The sequence below is a fragment of the Oncorhynchus tshawytscha genome, unplaced genomic scaffold, assembly GCF_018296145.1.
Source record: "Oncorhynchus tshawytscha isolate Ot180627B unplaced genomic scaffold, Otsh_v2.0 Un_contig_4168_pilon_pilon, whole genome shotgun sequence".
NCBI lineage: Eukaryota > Metazoa > Chordata > Actinopteri > Salmoniformes > Salmonidae > Oncorhynchus > Oncorhynchus tshawytscha.
In genome coordinates, this window is record NW_024607713.1 from 6,478 (window position 1) to 28,659 (window position 22,182).

At 46.4% G+C, this 22,182-nt stretch overlaps 1 protein-coding gene across 4 annotated transcripts; it reads right to left on the reverse strand.

The window, feature by feature from the left end:
* Positions 1 to 5,542: 5,542 nt before the first annotated feature.
* LOC121842827 (E3 SUMO-protein ligase NSE2-like) lies at positions 5,543 to 20,256 on the reverse strand. 4 transcript variants are annotated; one of them, XR_006081328.1, is made up of 7 exons: positions 20,115 to 20,256; positions 17,596 to 17,735; positions 16,365 to 16,477; positions 10,507 to 10,660; positions 10,321 to 10,415; positions 9,021 to 9,174; positions 5,543 to 6,018 (listed from the first exon to the last, which is right to left on the reverse strand). XR_006081328.1 is itself a non-coding variant. In XM_042312585.1 (7 exons), exons 2-7 carry the CDS (start codon positions 17,708 to 17,710, stop codon positions 5,928 to 5,930), a joined length of 675 nt encoding a protein of 224 aa, XP_042168519.1. In that variant the 5' UTR covers positions 17,711 to 17,718; positions 20,115 to 20,256; the 3' UTR covers positions 5,547 to 5,927. The 4 variants fall into 4 exon arrangements, 3 of the variants coding, with proteins under 3 accessions (XP_042168519.1, XP_042168518.1, XP_042168517.1); XM_042312585.1 differs by having other exon boundaries at positions 5,547 to 6,018; positions 9,021 to 9,127; positions 17,596 to 17,718; XM_042312584.1 differs by having other exon boundaries at positions 5,547 to 6,018; positions 9,021 to 9,127; positions 20,004 to 20,116.
* Between the last annotated feature and the right edge of the window lie 1,926 nt (positions 20,257 to 22,182).

A 22,182-nucleotide genomic window follows, 5' to 3' on the forward strand; every position in this document is an offset into this window, starting at 1 on the left:
TTCAAATAGTTTTAATAAGTAGTCACTTCCTGAAATCTGCATTCAAATAGTTTTAATAAGTAGTCACTTCCTGAAATCTGTATTCATATGGTTTTAATAAGTAGTCACTTCCTGAAATCTATATTCAAATAGTTTTAAAAAGTCACCTCCAAAGTGGCTATTTGTTCCCCAATCATTCCAAAGCAGTTAAAGGGAATGGGGCGCCATTTGGGACAAACAGAGTGGGGTGTATGGAATATAATATTCAGACCCAGGTCTAAGAGATGGAACAAACAGAGTGGTGAGTATAGAGTATAATATTCAGACCCAGGTCTAAGAGATGGAACAAACAGAGTGGTGAGTATAGAGTATAATATTCAGACCCAGGTCTAAGAGATGGAACAAACAGAGTGGGGTGTATGGAGTATAATATTCAGACCCAGGTCTAAGATATGGAACAAACAGAGTGGGGTGTATGGAGTATAATATCCAGACCCAGGTCTAAGAGATGGAACAAACAGAGTGGTGAGTATAGTATAATATTCAGACCCAGGTCTAAGAGATGGAACAAACAGAGTGGGGTGTATGGAGTATAATATTCAGACCCAGGTCTAAGAGATGGAACAAACAGAGTGGTGAGTATAGAGTATAATATTCAGACCCAGGTCTAAGAGATGGAACAAACAGAGTGGGGTGTATAGAGTATAATATTCAGACCCAGGTCTAAGAGATGGAACAAACAGAGTGGTGAGTATAGAGTATAATATTCAGACCCAGGTCTAAGAGATGGAACAAACAGAGTGGTGAGTATGGAGTATAATATTCAGACCCAGGTCTAAGAGATGGAACAAACAGAGTGGGGTGTATGGAGTATAATATTCAGACCCAGGTCTAAGAGATGGAACAAACAGAGTGGTGAGTATGGAGTATAATATTCAGACCCAGGTCTAAGAGATGGAACAAACAGAGTGGGGTGTATGGAGTATAATATTCAGACCCAGGTCTAAGAGATGGAACAAACAGAGTGGTGAGTATAGAGTATAATATTCAGACCCAGGTCTAAGAGATGGAACAAACAGAGTGGGGTGTATAGAGTATAATATTCAGACCCAGGTCTAAGAGATGGAACAAACAGAGTGGTGAGTATAGAGTATAATATTCAGACCCAGGTCTAAGAGATGGAACAAACAGAGTGGGGTGAGTATGGAGTATAATATTCAGACCCAGGTCTAAGAGATGGAACAAACAGAGTGGTGAGTATAGAGTATAATATTCAGACCCAGGTCTAAGAGATGGAACAAACAGAGGGGTGTATGGAGTATAATATTCAGACCCAGGTCTAAGAGATGGAACAAACAGAGTGGGGTGTATGGAGTATAATATTCAGACCCAGGTCTAAGAGATGGAACAAACAGAGTGGGGTGTATGGAGTATAATATTCAGACCCAGGTCTAAGAGATGGAACAAACAGAGTGGTGAGTATGGAGTATAATATTCAGACCCAGGTCTAAGAGATGGAACAAACAGAGTGGGGTGTATGGAGTATAATATTCAGACCCAGGTCTAAGAGATGGAACAAACAGAGTGGTGAGTATAGAGTATAATATTCAGACCCAGGTCTAAGAGATGGAACAAACAGAGTGGGGTGTATGGAGTATAATATTCAGACCCAGGTCTAAGAGATGGAACAAACAGAGTGGGGTGTATGGAGTATAATATTCAGACCCAGGTCTAAGAGATGGAACAAACAGAGTGGTGAGTATAGAGTATAATATTCAGACCCAGGTCTAAGAGATGGAACAAACAGAGTGGTGAGTATAGAGTATAATATTCAGACCCAGGTCTAAGAGATGGAACAAACAGAGTGGTGAGTATAGAGTATAATATTCAGACCCAGGTCTAAGAGATGGAACAAACAGAGTGGGGTGTATGGAGTATAATATTCAGACCCAGGTCTAAGAGATGGAACAAACAGAGTGGGGTGTATGGAGTATAATATTCAGACCCAGGTCTAAGAGATGGAACAAACAGAGTGGTGAGTATAGAGTATAATATTCAGACCCAGGTCTAAGAGATGGAACAAACAGAGTGGGGAGTATAGAGTATAATATTCAGACCCAGGTCTAAGAGATGGAACAAACAGAGTGGTGAGTATAGAGTATAATATTCAGACCCAGGTCTAAGAGATGGAACAAACAGAGTGGGGAGTATAGAGTATAATATTCAGACCCAGGTCTAAGAAATGGAACAGGCTGGGACAAACAGAGTGGGGTGTATGGAGTATAATATTCAGACCCAGGTCTAAGAGATGGAACAAACAGAGTGGTGAGTATAGAGTATAATATTCAGACCCAGGTCTAAGAGATGGAACAAACAGAGTGGGGAGTATAGAGTATAATATTCAGACCCAGGTCTAAGAGATGGAACAAACAGAGTGGTGAGTATAGAGTATAATATTCAGACCCAGGTCTAAGAGATGGAACAAACAGAGTGGGGTGTATGGAGTATAATATTCAGACCCAGGTCTAAGAGATGGAACAAACAGAGTGGTGAGTATAGAGTATAATATTCAGACCCAGGTCTAAGAGATGGAACAAACAGAGTGGTGAGTATGGAGTATAATATCCAGACCCAGGTCTAAGAGATGGAACAGGCTGGGACAAACAGAGTGGTGAGTATGGAGTATAATATTCAGACCCAGGTCTAAGAGATGGAACAGGCTGGGACAAACAGAGTGGTGAGTATGGAGTATAATATCCAGACCCAGGTCTAAGAGATGGAACAGGCTGGGACAAACAGAGTGGGGAGTATGGAGTATAATATCCAGACCCAGGTCTAAGAGATGGAACAAACAGAGTGGGGTGTATGGAGTATAATATTCAGACCCAGGTCTAAGAGATGGAACAAACAGAGTGGTGAGTATAGAGTATAATATTCAGACCCAGGTCTAAGAGATGGAACAAACAGAGTGGGGTGTATGGAGTATAATATTCAGACCCAGGTCTAAGAGATGGAACAGTCTGACACTAATGGTGGTGAGTATGGAGTATAATATTCAGACCCAGGTCTAAGAGATGGAACAAACAGAGTGGGGTGTATAGAGTATAATATTCAGACCCAGGTCTAAGAGATGGAACAAACAGAGTGGTGAGTATAGAGTATAATATTCAACCCAGGTCAAAGAGATGGAACAAACAGAGTGGGGTGTATGGAGTATAATATTCAAGACCCAGGTCTAAGAGATGGAACAAACAGAGTGGGGTGTATAGAGTATAATATTCAGACCCAGGTCTAAGAGATGGAACAAACAGAGTGGTGAGTATAGAGTATAATATTCAGACCCAGGTCTAAGAGATGGAACAAACAGAGTGGTGAGTATAGAGTATAATATTCAGACCCAGGTCTAAGAGATGGAACAAACAGAGTGGTGAGTATAGAGTATAATATTCAGACCCAGGTCTAAGAGATGGAACAAACAGAGTGGTGAGTATAGAGTATAATATTCAGACCCAGGTCTAAGAGATGGAACAAACAGAGTGGTGAGTATAGAGTATAATATTCAGACCCAGGTCTAAGAGATGGAACAAACAGAGTGGTGAGTATAGAGTATAATATTCAGACCCAGGTCTAAGAGATGGAACAAACAGAGTGGTGAGTATGGAGTATAATATTCAGACCCAGGTCTAAGAGATGGAACAAACAGAGTGGGGTGTATGGAGTTAATATTCAGACCCAGGTCTAAGAGATGGAACAGGCTGGGACAAACAGAGTGGTGAGTATAGAGTATAATATTCAGACCCAGGTCTAAGAGATGGAACAAACAGAGTGGTGAGTATAGAGTATAATATTCAGACCCAGGTCTAAGAGATGGAACAAACAGAGTGGTGAGTATGGAGTATAATATTCAGACCCAGGTCTAAGAGATGGAACAAACAGAGTGGGGAGTATGGAGTATAATATCCAGACCCAGGTCTAAGAGATGGAACAGGCTGGGACAAACAGAGTGGGGAGTATGGAGTATAATATCCAGACCCAGGTCTAAGAGATGGAACAAACAGAGTGGTGAGTATGGAGTATAATATTCAGACCCAGGTCTAAGAGATGGAACAAACAGAGTGGTGAGTATGGAGTATAATATTCAGACCCAGGTCTAAGAGATGGAACAGTCTGACACTAATGGTGAGTATAGAGTATAATATTCAGACCCAGGTCTAAGAGATGGAACAGTCTGACACTAATGGTGAGTGTTCATCGGTTCGCCAACACAAAACTAAAAACTTAACTTTTTAACAAAACTGACCCAGATTTAATGTGAATAAATGACTCAAAATAAATGTATCGTTTGTCTGTAAATCATTTCTCTCAATTCTGTCTGCAAATGGTGAGTATGGCATGCCCTACCCTTTAAGAGGTTACGTCCCAAACGACACCCTATGGGCCCTGGTCAATAGTAGTGCACTACACAAGGAATAGGGTGCAATTTGGAACCCACCCATAGATGAGGGGGGAAACAATAAGCAAGCTGCATCTGAAATCTTATTAAAAACCTGACGTAAGATTATTAAAAGATTAGCTTCACCTAGTTCCATCTCAGCACACTCTCTGTTTGTTTCTGTCCTGTGAACAAAGAGTCTTCAGTTTACATGGAGGCAGGAGAGGAGAGGCAGGGGGAGAGGCAGGGGGGGAGAGGCAGGAGAGGGAGAGGCAGGGGGAGAGGCAGGAGAGGGAGAGGAGAGGGAGTAGAGGGAGAAGCAGGAGAGGAGAGGGAGAGGCAGGAGAGGAGAGGCAGGAGAGGAGAAGAGAGGGAGGTAGAGGGAGAGGCAGGAGAGGAGAGGCAGGAGAGGAGAGGCAGGGAGAGGAGAAGAGAGGAGAGGAGGGAGAGGAGAGGCAGGAGAGGAGAGAGGCAGGAGAGGAGAAGCAGGAGAGGAGAAGCAGGAGGGGAGAGGCAGGAGAGGAGAGGCAGGAGAGGAGAGGCAGGAGAGGAGAGGCAGGAGAGGGAGAGGCAGGAGGAGGGAGAGGCAGGAGGGGAGAGGCAGGAGAGGAGAGGCAGCAGAGGCAGGAGGGGAGACAGATTTAATCACTCAACTGAATTGATTCACAGATTTCACACAATGAAATGGTCTACTTTTAGGATGGAACTGAAAATAGATATTTGATCATTTCCACATCATTTATTCAATAACCTTTTCACTTTGTATGTTACAGACATTATCTTTTTGTGGTTTGTAAGTATTTAGGAAACCCACATTCTCTGATTCATTTAGCCCAACTCTCTCAGAATAAGTAGGCTGATTATCCAGCTTCTCTCTTCATGACCTGAGTCACCTCTCCTGATCCCTTTGTGGTGTATTCCAGGGACGACACTGCCCCCCAGTGGTCTATTACAGTAACTGCAGGTTCTCAACACCAAAGGCATAAGATTTTTTTAAATGTTTTTATTTTTTATTTTTATTTAACTCGGCAAGTCAGTTAAGAACAAATTATTATTTACAATGACGGCCTAGGAACAGTGGGTTAACTGCCTTGTTCAGGGGCAGAATGACAGATTTTTTTTTACCTTGTCAGCTTAGGGATTCGATCTAGCAACCTTTCGGTTACTGGCCCAATGCTCTAACCACTAGGCTACCTGCCCCCCCCCCCCAATATACCTTTATTGAACTGACTAAAAAATATGAATCCCTTATGTATAAATAAAGAGAGGTTTTGTTATAGAAAACTTCAGAATAGTGCAATTCTGTAACTAACAAATACGATCAGACACAGTAGCAAGATACCATTTGGTCACAACAACAAAAAGTCATGATTTTTCCTAATAAAAGTCTTATTATTATTGTCAGGTTTGATGAGTTGGCGTACCCCAGAATAGTGTCTTGGTAGTCTACCTCTTCAGGACCAGAATCATGCCTTGGTAGTCTACCTCTTCAGGACCAGAATCATGCCTTGGTAGTCTACCTCTTCAGGATCTGTCTCTTCATAATCTGATCTAGGATCAGGTCTCCCTGCTTCACGTCCGTGTTGCCACAGCCAACCACCGGACAGCTGTGGGACGGAGAAAAGGAATATGCTAATGAATCAATCTAATGTTTTACTGCAACAGTTGTTTAAGTGTAAAACAAGGTGAGAAAACAGCAGGGTAGTACGGAGAGACGACATCACATCCTGATTGACAAGGTGAGAAAACAGCAGGGTAGGGCAGAGAGACGACATCACATCCTGATTGACAAGGTGCTATAGCAACAGGGGTAGGACAGAGAGATGACATCACATCCTGATTGACAAGGTGCTATAGCAACAGGGTAGGACAGAGAGACGACATCACATCCTGATTAACAGGGTGCTATAGCAACAGGGTAGGACAGAGAGACATCACATCCTGATTGACAAGGTGCTATAGCAACAGGGTAGGACAGAGAGACGACATCACATCCTGATTGACAAGGTGCTATAACAGCAGGGGTAGGACAGAGAGACGACATCACATCCTGATTGACAAGGTGAGAAAACAGCAGGGTAGGACAGAGAGACGACATCACATCCTGATTGACAAGGTGCTATAGCAGCAGGGGTAGGACAGAGAGACGACATCACATCCTGATTGACAAGGTGCTAACAGTAACAGGGTAGGACAGAGAGACGACATCACATCCTGATTGACAAGGTGCTATAACAGCAGGGGTAGGACAGAGAGAGGACATCACATCCTGATTGACAAGGTGCTATAGCAACAGGGTAGGGCAGAGACGACATCACATCCTGATTGACAAGGTGAGAAAACAGCAGGGTAGGACGGAGAGACGACATCACATCCTGATTGACATGGTGCTAACAGTAACAGGGTAGGACAGAGAGACGACATCACATCCTGATTGACAAGGTGCTATAGCAACAGGATAGAACAGAGACGACATCACATCCTGATTGACAAGGTGCTATAGCAACAGGGTAGGGCAGAGAGACGACATCACATCCTGATTGACAAGGTGCTATAACAGCAGGGTAGGACAGAGAGACGACATCACATCCTGATTGACAAGGTGCTAACAGTAACAGGGGTAGGACAGAGAGACGACATCACATCCTGATTGACAAGGTGCTATAGCAACAGGGTAGGGCAGAGAGACGACATCACATCCTGATTGACATGGTGCTATAACAGCAGGGTAGGACAGAGAGACGACATCACATCCTGATTGACAAGGTGCTATAACAGCAGGGGTAGGACAGAGAGACGACATCACATCCTGATTGACAAGGTGCTATAACAGCAGGGGTAGGACAGAGAGACGACATCACATCCTGATTGACAAGGTGCTATAGCAACAGGGTAGGGCAGAGAGACGACATCACATCCTGATTGACAAGGTGCTATAACAACAGGGTAGGACAGAGAGACGACATCACATCCTGATTGACAAGGTGCTAGTAACAGGGTAGGACAGAGAGACGACATCACATCCTGATTGGACAACAGAGGGACATCACATCCTGATTGACATTGGGTGCTATAGCAACAGGGTAGGACAGGAGAGACGACATCACATCCTGATTGACAAGGTGCTAACAGTAACAGGGTAGGACAGAGAGACGACATCACATCTGATTGACAAGGTGACAAGGTGCTACAGTAACAGGGTAGGACACAGGGAGACGACATCACATCCTGATTGACAAGGTGCTAACAGTAACAGGGTAGGACAGAGAGACGACATCACATCCTGATTGACATGGTGCTAACAGTAACAGGGTAGGACAGAGAGACGACATCACATCCTGATTGACAAGGTGCTATAACAGCAGGGTAGGACAGAGAGACGACATCACATCCGACATCACATCCTGATTGACAAGGTGCTATAGCAACAGGGTAGGACGGAGAGACGACATCACATCCTGATTGACAAGGTGCTAACAGTAACAGGGTAGGACAGGGAGACGACATCACATCCTGATTGACAAGGTGCTAACAGTAACAGGGTAGGACAGAGAGACGACATCACATCCTGATTGACAAGGTGCTAACAGTAACAGGGTAGTACAGAGAGACGACATCACATCCTGATTGACATGGTGCTATAACAGCAGGGTAGGACAGAGAGACGACATCACATCCTGATTGACAAGGTGCTATAGCAACAGGGTAGGACGGAGAGACGACATCACATCCTGATTGACAAGGTGCTAACAGTAACAGGGTAGGACAGGGAGACGACATCACATCCTGATTGACAAGGTGCTAACAGTAACAGGGTAGGACAGAGAGACGACATCACATCCTGATTGACAAGGTGCTAACAGTAACAGGGTAGGACAGAGATGGTGACAGGGTAGGACATCACATCACATCCTGATTGACATGGTGCTATAACACAGGGTAGGACAGAGAGACGACATCACATCCTGATTGACAGGTGCTTAGCAACAGGGACGGAGAGAGAGACGACATCACATCCCTGATTGACAAGGTGCCATCTAACAGGGTAGGACAGGACATCACATCCTGATTGACAAGGTGCTAACAGTAACAGGGTAGGACAGGGAGACGACATCACATCCTGATTGACAAGGTGCTAACAGTAACAGGGTAGGACAGAGAGACGACATCACATCCTGATTGACATGGTGCTATACAGTAACAGGGTAGGACAGAGAGACGACATCACATCCTGATTGACAGGTGCTATAACAGCAGGGTAGGACAGAGAGGGACATCACATCCTGATTGACAAGGTGCTATAACAACAGGGTACTGACAGGAGAGAGAGACATCACATCCTGATTGACAAGGTGCTATAACAGAGAGACAGGGTAGGACAGGAGACGACAGGAGAGAGACATCCTGATTGACAAGGTCCTAACAGTAACAGGAGGAGAGAGAGACCAGACTGAGTCAGATGACAGGACATCACATCCTGATTGACAACTAACAGTAACAGGAGGAGAGAGACGACATCAACCTGATTGACAAGGACAGTAACAGCAGAGTCAAGACTGACAGATGTAGTGTAAATGAACGACCAACCAGTAGGAGCGTCACGTCTCACCGTAACTTCTTCTTCTGGTTTTGCCGGGCCTTGATCATCCCCATAATGGCGTCCCGGTCGTAGTGGTGGTTACACTTCTTGTTCTTCATTGGGTCCACCATCTCCACCTGCAGGGCCACACGACAACATGGACACAACCAGAGGCTTTATTGTCCTGTTGCCGGGCAGATTAGTGGGAAAGACAGACCAAATAAACTTAGAATGAATTAGTGAAGTGGGAAAAAAAAACACAAGACAACAACCACATTCAAGTGAAATGTTGTCATATAACAAGTCAAGAGCTACACAGTAACAACACTGACAGGAGGAGAGAGACCAACCTGAGGGGACAGGTTAGACACTGATAGGAGGAGGAGAGACCAACCTGAGGGGACAGGTTAGACACTGATAGGAGGAGAGAGACCAACCTGAGGGGACAGGTTAGCTACTGACAGGAGGAGAGAGACCAACCTGAGGGGACAGGTTAGACACTGATAGGAGGAGGAGAGACCAACCTGAGGGGACAGGTTAGACACTGATAGGAGGAGGAGAGACCAACCTGAGGGGACAGGTTAGACACTGATAGGAGGAGTAGAGACCAACCTGAGGGGACAGGTTAGACACTGATAGGAGGAGAGAGACCAACCTGAGGGGACAGGTTAGACACTGATAGGAGGAGTAGAGACCAACCTGAGGGGACAGGTTAGATACTGACAGGAGGAGTAGAGACCAACCTGAGGGGACAGGTTAGATACTGACAGGAGAGTAGAGACCAACCTGAGGGGACAGGTTAGACACTGATAGGAGAAGAGAGACCAACCTGAGGGGACAGGTTAGACACTGATAGGAGGAGAGAGACCAACCTGAGGGGACAGGTTAGACACTGATAGGAGGAGAGAGACCAACCTGAGTGGACAGGTTAGACACTGATAGGAGGAGTAGAGACCAACCTGAGGGGACAGGTTAGATACTGACAGGAGGAGTAGAGACCAACCTGAGGGGACAGGTTAGATACTGACAGGAGGAGTAGAGACCAACCTGAGTCAGGGGACAGGTTAGATACTGACAGGAGGAGTAGAGACCAACCTGAGGGGACAGGTTAGATACTGACAGGAGGAGTAGAGACCAACCTGAGTCAGGGGACAGGTTAGATACTGACAGGAGGAGTAGAGACCAACCTGAGTCAGGGGACAGGTTAGCTACTGACAGGAGGAGTAGAGACCAACCTGAGTCAGGGGACAGGTTAGCTACTGACAGGAGAGGAGAGACCAACCTGAGTCAGAGGACAGGTTAAATACTGACAGGAGGCGTAGAGACCAACCTGAGTCAGGGGACAGGTGAAGTTAACCTCACTCTGCGTCACAGCAACATCCTCATCCAGCTCCTCCTCCATATTCTCTGCTGCCTCAGGGTTCACTGATGGAGACAGAACATACACACAAGACAGGTTAACCAGTCACCATGTGGGACATGCTGCTAGTCTACATACAACTAGTGTGTGTCTCACCTGTTTTGAGTGCGTTTCTGACGTTCTCCTTAAAGCTGACCAGCTTGACGTGGTTCTGTAGCTCTCCCTCAGACAGACTGTCGTGTCTCTCAGTGAACTTCTCCTTCACCAGAGACTTCAGTCTGAACATGGCCTCGGGCTCTTGGTTCCTCACCTGGAGAACAGGAGGCAGGTAACATCAGACAGGTGCTGGGGGGGGAAAGACAGGTGCTCTGGGGGAAAGACAGGTGCTCTGGGGGGGGAAAGACAGGTGCTCTGGGGGGCAGACAGGTGCTCTGGGGGCAGACAGGTGCTCTGGGGGGCAGACAGGTGCTCTGGGGGAGGCAGACAGGTGCTCTGGGGAGGCAGACAGGTGCTCTGGGGGGGGGCAGACAGGTGCTCTGGGGGGGGCAGACAGGTGCTCTGGGGGCAGACAGGTGCTCTGGGGGGGCAGACAGGTGCTCTGGGGGGCAGACAGGTGCTCTGGGGGGGCAGACAGGTGCTCTGGGGGGACCAGACAGGTGCTCTAGGGGGGGGCAGACAGGTGCTCTGGGGGGGCAGACAGGTGCTCTGGGGGGCAGACAGGTGCTCTGGGGGGGGGGGGCAGACAGGTGCTCTGGGGGGCAGACAGGTGCTCTGGGGGGCAGACAGGTGCTCTGGGGGGCAGACAGGTGCTCTGGGGGGCAGACAGGTGCTCTGGGGGCAGACAGGTGCTCTGGGGGGGCAGACAGGTGCTCTGGGGGGGGCAGACAGGTGCTCTGGGGGGGGGCAGACAGGTGCTCTGGGGGGGGGGGCAGACAGGTGCTCTGGGGAGGCAGACAGGTGCTCTGGGGGGCAGACAGGTGCTCTGGGGAGGCAGACAGGTGCTCTGGGGGGGCAGACAGGTGCTCTGGGGGGCAGACAGGTGCTCTGGGGGGCAGACAGGTGCTCTGGGGGGGGCAGACAGGTGCTCTGGGGGGCAGACAGGTGCTCTGGGGGCAGACAGGGGGGGCAGACAGGTGCTCTGGGGGCAGACAGGTGCTCTGGGGAGGCAGACAGGTGCTCTGGGGGGCAGACAGGTGCTCTGGGGGGGGCAGACAGGTGCTCTGGGGGGGACAGGTGCTCTGGGGGGACAGGTGCTCTGGGGGGAAGACAGGTGCTCTGGGGGGGGGGGGCTCAGACAGGTGCTCTGGGGGGCAGACAGGTGCTCTGGGGGGGGCAGACAGGTGCTCTGGGGGCAGACAGGTGCTCTGGGGGGGGGCAGACAGGTGCTCTGGGGGCAGACAGGTGCTCTGGGGGGCAGACAGGTGCTCTGGGGGGCAGACAGGTGCTCTGGGGGGGCAGACAGGTGCTCTGGGGGGCAGACAGGTGCTCTGGGGGGCAGACAGGTGCTCTGGGGGCAGACAGGGCTGGGGGACAGGTGCTCTGGGGGGCAGACAGGTGCTCTGGGGGCAGGGGGCTCTGGGGGACAGGTGCTCTGGGGGGGTGGCAGACAGGTGCTCTGGGGGGGCAGACAGGTGCTCTGGGGGGCAGGGGCAGACAGGTGCTCTGGGGGGGGCAGACAGGTGCTCTGGGGGGCAGACAGGTGCTCTGGGGGGGGCAGACAGGTGCTCTGGGGGGGCAGACAGGTGCTCTGGGGGGCAGACAGGTGCTCTGGGGGGGCAGACAGGTGCTCTGGGGGGATCAGACAGGTGCTCCCTGGGGAGACAGGTGCCCTCAGGGGCAGACAGGTGCTCTGTTTCAGGCAGACAGGTGCTCTGTTTCAGACAGGTGCTCAGACAGGTGCTCTGGGGGGGGCAGACAGGTGCTCAGTCAGTCCCCCTGGGGATCAGACAGGTGCTCTGGGGTTTCAGTGCGATCAGGTGCTCTGGGGGGCAGACAGGTGTCTGGGGAGGCCTCAGGTGCTCTGGGGGAGACATCAGTCAGGTGCTCTGGGGGACGATCAGACAGGTGCTCTGGGGGGGGGGCAGACAGTCAGTGCTCTTCAGGATCAGACAGGTGCTCTGGGGGGGGCAGACAGGTGCTCTGGGGGGGGGCTCTGGACGATCAGACAGGTGCTCCCCTGTTTCAGGGGATCAGACAGGTGCTCTGGGGGATCAGACAGGTGCTCTGGGGGAAGATCAGGTGCTCTGGGGGGAAGACAGGTGCAGTCAGGTGCTCTGGGGGAAGACAGGTGCTCTGGGGGGAAGACAGTCAGTGCTCTGGGGGAAGACAGGTCCCTCCTCTGGGGGGAAGACAGGTGCTCTGGGGGGAAGACAGGTGCTCTGGGGGATCAGTCAGGTCCCTCCCCTGGGGGGACAGTCCCTCCCTGGGGGATCAGTCAGTCCCCCTCTGGGGGGAAGATCAGGTCCCTCCCCTGGGGGCAGATCAGTCAGGTCCCTCTGGGTTTCAGACATCAGTCAGTCCCTCCCGGGGGCAGTCAGGTCAGTCCCTCCCCGTTTCAGGGGATCAGTCAGTGCTCTGGTTTCAGACGACAGGTGCTCTGGGGGGCAGATCAGGTGCTCTGTCAGGGGGGGCAGACAGGTGCTCATTCAGTTCAGTCCCTCCCTGTTTCAGACGATCAGTCAGTCCCTCCCCTGTTTCAGACGATCAGTCAGTCCCCCCCTGTTTCAGACGATCAGTCAGTCCCTCCCCTGTTTCAGACGATCAGTCAGTCCCTCCCCCCCTCAGTTTCAGACGATCAGTCAGTCCCTCCCCCTGTTTCAGACGATCAGTCAGTCCCCCCCGTTTCAGACGATCAGTCAGTCCCCCCCCCGTTTCAGACGATCAGTCAGTCCCCCTGTTTCAGACGATCAGTCAGTCCCCCTGTTTCAGACGATCAGTCAGTCCCCCCCCCTGTTTCAGACGATCAGTCAGTCCCTCCCCCCCAGTCAGTCCCCGTTTCAGACGATCAGTCAGTCAGACGATCAGTCAGTCCCCCCGTTTCAGACGATCAGTCAGTCCCCCGTTTCAGACGATCAGTCAGTCCCCCCCCGTTTCAGACGATCAGTCAGTCCCTCCCCCGTTTCAGACGATCAGTCAGTCCCTCCCCCCCGTTTCAGACGATCAGTCAGTCCCTCCCCGTTTCAGACGATCAGTCAGTCCCTCCCCGTTTCAGACGATCAGTCAGTCCCTCCCCCGTTTCAGACGATCAGTCAGTCCCTCCCCGTTTCAGACGATCAGTCAGTCCCTCCCCGTTTCAGACGATCAGTCAGTCCCTCCCCGTTTCAGACGATCAGTTAGTCCCTCCCCGTTTCAGACGATCAGTCAGTCCCTCCCCGTTTCAGACGATCAGTCAGTCCCTCCCCGTTTCAGACGATCAGTCAGTCCCTCCCCGTTTCAGACGATCAGATAGTCCCTCCCCGTTTCAGACGATCAGTTAGTCCCTCCCTGTTTCAGACGATCAGTTAGTCCCTCCCTGTTTCAGATGATCAGTCAGGTCCTCCCCTGTTTCAGACGATCAGTCAGTCCCTCCCCTGTTTCAGTCAGTCCCTCCCCGTTTCAGACGATCAGTTAGTCCCTCCCTGTTTCAGATGATCAGATAGTCCCTCCCTGTTTCAGATGATCAGATAGTCCCTCCCTGTTTCAGACCGCTTCGATAAGTCTGGTGCCAAAGGAATACGACCTGGGTGTTATAGAGCCCCACTGTGGAGGTGGTGTCACAATACCCATAAAACCTAGCGGGTCAAAAACAGGGAAATGGTTCCAATCTTTCTCTCACCATTCATTTTTCCCCCCTATAGGGGATTTTAGAAACAGTTAAAATAAGGGCTGTGTTTGGTGTAGTTTGCGTGATGTTTTAATAACCATGTAAATCTCTCTAGGACAAGGTGACTTTCATCAATATATCTCTAGGACAAGGTGACTTTCATCAATATATCTCTAGGACAAGGTGACTTTCATCAATATATCTCTAGGACAAGGTGACTTTCATCAATATATCTCTAGGACAAGGTGACTTTTATCAATATATCTCTAGGACAAGGTGACTTTCATCAATATCAATATATCTCTAGGACAAGGTGACTTTCATCAATATATCTCTAGGACAAGGTGACTTTCATCAATATATCTCTAGGACAAGGTGACTTTTATCAATATATCTCTAGGACAAGGTGACTTTCATCAATATATCTCTAGGACAAGGTGACTTTCATCAATATATCTCTAGGACAAGGTGACTTTCATCAATATATCTCTAGGACAAGGTGACTTTCATCAATATATCTCTAGGACAAGGTGACTTTCATCAATATATCTCTAGGACAAGGTGACTTTCATCAATATATCTCTAGGACAAGGTGACTTTCATCAATATATCTCTAGGACAAGGTGACTTTCATCAATATATCTCTAGGACAAGGTGACTTTCATCAATATATCTCTAGGACAAGGTGACTTTCATCAATATATCTCTAGGACAAGGTGACTTTCATCAATATATCTCTAGGACAAGGTGACTTTCATCAATATATCTCTAGGACAAGGTGACTTTCATCAATATATCTCTAGGACAAGGTGACTTTTATCAATATATCTCTAGGACAAGGTGACTTTCATCAATATATCTCTAGGACAAGGTGACTTTATCAATATATCTCTAGGACAAGGTGACTTTCATCAATATATCTCTAGGACAAGGTGACTTTCATCAATATATCTCTAGGACAAGGTGACTTTCATCAATATATCTCTAGGACAAGGTGACTTTCATCAATATATCTCTAGGACAAGGTGACTTTATCAATATATCTCTAGGACAAGGTGACTTTTATCAATATATCTCTAGGACAAGGTGACTTTCATCAATATATCTCTAGGACAAGGTGACTTTCATCAATATATCTCTAGGACAAGGTGACTTTCATCAATATATCTCTAGGACAAGGTGACTTTCATCAATATATCTCTAGGACAAGGTGACTTTTATCAATATATCTCTAGGACAAGGTGACTTTTATCAATATATCTCGAGGACAAGGTGACTTTCATCAATATATCTCGAGACAAGGTGACTTTCATCAATATATCTCGAGGACAAGGTGACTTTCATCAATATATCTCGAGGACAAGGTGACTTTCATCAATATATCTCTAGGACAAGGTGACTTTCATCAATATATCTCTAGGACAAGGTGACTTTCATCAATATATCTCTAGGACAAGGTGACTTTCATCAATATATCTCTAGGACAAGGTGACTTTCATCAATATATCTCTAGGACAAGGTGACTTTTATCAATATATCTCTAGGACAAGGTGACTTTCATCAATATATTTGTCTCTATTTCCTCTCAGATTTGAAAATGCTAATTAGCATCAAAGTAGACATCATGCAAAACTACAACTCCCAGCATGCTCCTGCACGTCATCTCAAGCTGAAACTTTCGCTAACAGGTATTGTATCAATTTAAAACTGGCACAAGACAGTTCACAGAATTGTCCATTTAAAGAAATGTAACCTGTTTATTTATTACTATATTGTTCTATGGGCTTGACTGGTTTAGTTTAATAACATGACTAGGTAAATAGATAATCTATTGTCTGGTTTAGTTGAATAACATGACTAGGTAAATAGATCATCTATTGTCTGGTTTAGTTGAATAACATGACTAGGTAAATAGATCAACTATTGTCTGGTTTAGTTTAATAACATGACTAGGTAAATAGATCAACTATTGTCTGGTTTAGTTTAATAACATGACTAGGTAAATAGATCAACTATTGTCTGGTTTAGTTGAATAACATCATTACATGACTAGTATCACTGGAAAGTGACATTCTGAGTGACAACGTAGAGGATTGTAATTCCTTATCCAACAGCGACAGTAGGCTACACACCACCGTTTGAGGATCCACACTGATCTCCAGAATACATCCGACAGAAAATGAATTTTGACCCCTGTAGTTCACTACTTCACCTCTGCAGTGACACAGTTCACCACCTCAACGAAGCAGTTGATCTCCTGGTCCAGTTTGGCACACTCCAGCATCATCACCTCCAGCTTCTTCAGGACTGCATCATTCTCAGTTCCTGTAATCAAAATTATTCATATCTCTGTATACTGTTGTTATGGTGACACAAGCTTCCAAATGGTAGACAGCATTCCATAGCTCTATATACTGTTGTTATGGTGACACAAGCTTCCAAATGGTAGACTATATACTGTTGTTAGACACAAGCTTCCAAATAGACAGCATTCCATAGCTCTATATACTGTTGTTATGGTGACACAAGCTTCCAAATGGTAACCAGCATTCCATAGCTCTATATACTGTTGTTATGGTGACACAAGCTTCCAAATGGTAGACAGCATTCCATAGCTATATACTGTTATAGTAGAAAATGTAGTCCAATTCCTAGCCTGCTGTGCTAGTGCTGGCTTTCAGACCGAGCTAGTAGAAAATGTGTCCAACTAGCCTGCTGGCTAGTGCTTTTCAGACCGAGCTAGTAGAAAATGTGTCCAACTAGCCTGCTGGCAAGAGAGATTTAATATTTTCGAATATCACATGGCACATATGTTTGACCTGGGCTCGTAAAAACGTCAACATACCAAAATCCTCAAGTGACATCCTTGTGTGAACCGCTCCACTTCCTAGTCAGTCAGTCAGACAGTCAGTCAGACAGACAGTCAGTCAGACAGTCAGTCAGTCAGACAGACAGACAGTCAGACAGACAGTCAGACAGTCCCATTGACACATACAGACAGACAGTCAGTCCCATTGACTACATATTACACAAAGAGCCTAGAGATGTGCCAGTGAGGATTCTGCCACAAAGATATTACCAGCAGTCAAGTGTCTCTCTGATAGAGATGTGCCACTAACCTACCTGCTGTTTCTGCCACAAGTGTCTCTCTGATAGAGACGTGCCACTAACCTACCTGCTGTTTCTGCCACAAGTGTCTCTCCGATAGAGACGTGCCACTAACCTACCTGCTGTTTCTGCCACAAGTGTCTCTCTGATAGAGACGTGCCACTAACCTACCTGCTGTTTCTGCCCACGAAGTGTCTGCTGTTTCTGATGAGAGACGTGCCACTAACCTACCTGCTGTTTCTGCCACAAGTGTCTCTCTGATAGAGACGTGCCATTCACCTACCTGCTGTTTCTGCCACAAGTGTCTCTCCGATAGAGACGTGCCACTAACCTACCTGCTGTTTCTGCCACGTCCAGAGCGACGTCGGTCACAATGTCCATCCCCGTTCCAATATCTGTCTGACATGTTTTCAGACTAGACAGTGTGGAGTGGACTGCACTCAAGGACATGTTGAAATCTAAAACATGAAAGTATCTGAAACAAGAGATGTTAAGTTGTTAGAATGTTAGGGCCCTTTGTGTTTTGGTTAATCGTGTTTGTCACGACATTGTTTAAAAAAAAAAAACTTTATTTAAAGATTTAGAATCAAATGGTCCTGTTTCTTTTTCATGTCAGATGGTCCAGAAACATCCTCAGACAACTGCTTTCATTTTTGTTCTAATTCAAATTTATAGAAAAGGCTTCAAATATATATTTTTACCAAAACACAGGGTCCTAGATATAATGAATCAACACGATTAACCAAAACACAGGGTCCTAGATATAATGAATCAACACGATTAACCAAAACACAGGACCCTGGTTATAATGAATCAACACGATTAACCAAAACACAGGGTCCTAAGATAACCAAAACACAGGGACCTTTTATAATGAATCATGAACACATGATTAACCAAAAACACAGGGACCTGATATAATGAATCAACATAATGAATAACACGATTAACCAAAACACAGGGTCCTAGATATAATGAATCAACATGATTATAATGAATGAATCAACACGAACCAAAACACAGGGTCCTAGATATAATGAATCAACACGATTAACCAAAACACAGGGTCCTAGGACCCTGGTTATAATGAATCAAAACACAGGGTCCTAGTTATAATGAATCAACACCAAAACACAGGGACCTGTTATAATGAATCAACACGATTAACCAAAACACAGGGACCTTTATAATGAATGAACCAAAACACAGGGACCTGGTTATAATGAATCAACCAAAACACAGGGACCTGGTTATAATGAATGAACCAAAACACATAGATATAATGAATCAACCAAAACACAGGGTCCTAGTTATAATGAATCAACACGATTAACCAAAACACAGGGACCTGGTTATAATGAATCAAAACACCGTTATAATGAATCAACATGATTAACCAAAACACATCCTGGTTATAATGAATGAACCAAAACACAGGGACCCTGTTTATAATGAATCAACATGATTACCTGGTTATAATGAAGCAAAACACAGGACCTGGTTATAATGAATCAACATGATTAACCAAAACACAGGGACCTGGTTATAATGAATGAACCAAAACACAGGGACCCTGGTTATAGATAGGGTCCTGGTTATAATGAATCAACATGATTAACCAAAACACAGGGACCTGGTTATAATGAATCAACATGATTAGGACCCCAAAACACAGGACCCTGGTTATAATGAATGAACCAAAACACAGGGTCCTAGATATAATGAATCAACACGATTAACCAAAACACAGGGACCTGATTATAATGAATCAACATGATTAACCAAAACACAGGGACCTGGTTATAATGAATGAAACCAAAACACAGGGACCTGAATCAACCAAAACACAGGGACCTATATAATGAATCAACACGATTAACCAAAACACAGGGACCTGGTTATAATGAATCAACCAAAACACAGGGACCTAGTTATAATGAATGAACCAAAACACAGGGACCTAGTTATAATGAATTAACCAAAACACAGGGACCTGGTTATAATGAATTAACCAAAACACAGGGACCTGATTATAATGAATCAACACGATTAACCAAAACACAGGGACCTGGTTATAATGAATGAACCAAAACACAGGGACCTGATTATAATGAATGAACCAAAACACAGGGACCTAGTTATAATGAATGAACCAAAACACAGGGACCTGATTATAATGAATGAACCAAAACACAGGATTAACCAAAACCTGATTATAATGAATCAACATGATTAACCAAAACACAGGGACCTAGTTATAATGAATGAACCAAAACACAGGGACCTGGTTATAATGAATGAACCAAAACACAGGGACCTAGTTATAATGAATGAACCAAAACACAGGGACCTGGTTATAATGAATTAACCAAAACACAGGGACCTGGTTATAATGAATCAACATGATTAACCAAAACACAGGACCCTGGTTATAATGAATTAACCAAAACACAGGGACCTGGTTATAATGAATTAACCAAAACACAGGGACCTGGTTATAATGAATTAACCAAAACACAGGGACCTGGTTATAATGAATCACGCCACCCTCGGTATATTGGAGCAGATGCCAGGATGTCCAACCCTAACCCTTGGAGAACTGGTGTGCAGGTTTTTGTTCCAGCCTTGCTCAAAACACACCTGATTCAGTTGCTCACCGAGACCTTGTGTAGTTGACTTAACGTTAGAGCAAGGTTGGAATAATAACCTGCATACGGTCACAAAACAAGTTATCTGCAGCTACCTTCAGGTTGAATCCACGTATCACCAACAAGTGCACTGACTGGCTATGTTGATACCTGGCCAGCCGGTTAACGTTACGCTATAATCATATAATCATAAATAGCTCGCTAACCTCACGACTTTCCTCGCTGGGATGGTTTTTACAGGTTGTAGACGTGTTCTTTAATGTGTTGGTGTCTAAATAAGAGAAAATACTAAACAACTTTAGCTGCATAAAATGACCGGGAAAAGTTTGTTCTCGTTTCCGGTTCCTCTTGAGGTCTAAATCTTCTTCTTCTTCGATGGGGTTTAACGGCGGTTGGCATCCAATGTTAGGGGTGCATTACCGCCACCAGCTGGACGGGGTGTTGAATAAGATAATAACAACATTATTGATAACTATTAATAATAAGAAGAATACAATTTCGGGAAAGAGGGAAAACGATATCATAAAAAATAAAAAAACGTCAACTAAAAAATACATTAATAAATATATATATATTTATTAATCATACTTATTCAATCACAGTCCACTCCAAAATACTTCCCTGCACAGGGTCAGGGGCCTGTGATGGGTTACATTAACCTATGTGGTCTAATCTCGAGGCCATCCTTCCAAATCTCAACTCATAATATGTCAAGATTAGATGAGGAATATGACTTCTAGAAATTGTATATCTATACATAATGTATCATTAAGATGAGAAATATGACTTCTAGAAATGGTATATCTATACATGATGTCACTATACAGCATATAGAGGAAACCTCTGTACCCACACAGACACTGGACACCAAGTCAGTTAACCTCTGTACCCACACAGACACTGGACACCAAGTCAGTTAACCCCTGTACCCACACAGACACTGGACACCAAGTCAGTTAACCTCTGTACCCACACAGACACTGGACACCAAGTCAGGTAACCCCTGTACCCACACAGACACTGGACACCAAGTCAGTTAACCCCTGTACCCACACAGACACTGGACACCAAGTCAGTTAACCCCTGTACCCACACAGACACTGGACACCAAGTCAGTTAACCTCTGTACCCACACAGACACTGGACACCAAGTCAGTTAACCCCTGTACCCACACAGACACTGGACACCAAGTCAGTTAACCCCTGTACCCACACAGACACTGGACACCAAGTCAGTTAACCCCTGTACCCACACAGACACTGGACACCAAGTCAGTTAACCCCTGTACCCACACAGACACTGGACACCAAGTCAGTTAACCCCTGTACCCACACAGACACTGGACACCAAGTCAGTTAACCCCTGTACCCACACAGACACTGGACACCAAGTCAGTTAACCCCTGTACCCACACAGACACTGGACACCAAGTCAGTTAACCCCTGTACCCACACAGACACTGGACACCAAGTCAGTTAACCCTGTACCCACACAGACACTGGACACCAAGTCAGTTAACCCTGTACCCACACAGACACTGGACACCAAGTCAGTTAACCCCTGTACCCACACAGACACTGGACACCAAGTCAGTTAACCCCTGTACCCACACAGACACTGGACACCAAGTCAGTTAACCCCTGTACCCACACAGACACTGGACACCAAGTCAGTTAACCCCTGTACCCACACAGACACTGGACACCAAGTCAGTTAACCCCTGTACCCACACAGACACTGGACACCAAGTCAGTTAACCCCTGTACCCACACAGACACTGGACACCAAGTCAGTTAACCCCTGTACCCACACAGACACTGGACACCAAGTCAGTTAACCCCTGTACCCACACAGACACTGGACACCAAGTCAGGTAACCCCTGTACCCACACAGACACTGGACACCAAGTCAGTTAACCCCTGTACCCACACAGACACTGGACACCAAGTCAGTTAACCCTGTACCCACACAGACACTGGACACCAAGTCAGTTAACCCCTGTACCCACACAGACACTGGACACCAAGTCAGTTAACCCCTGTACCCACACAGACACTGGACACCAAGTCAGTTAACCCCTGTACCCACACAGACACTGGACACCAAGTCAGTTAACCCCTGTACCCACACAGACACTGGATACCAAGTCAGTTAACCCCTGTACCCACACAGACACTGGACACCAAGTCAGTTAACCCCTGTACCCACACAGACACTGGACACCAAGTCAGGTAACCCCTGTACCCACACAGACACTGGACACCAAGTCAGT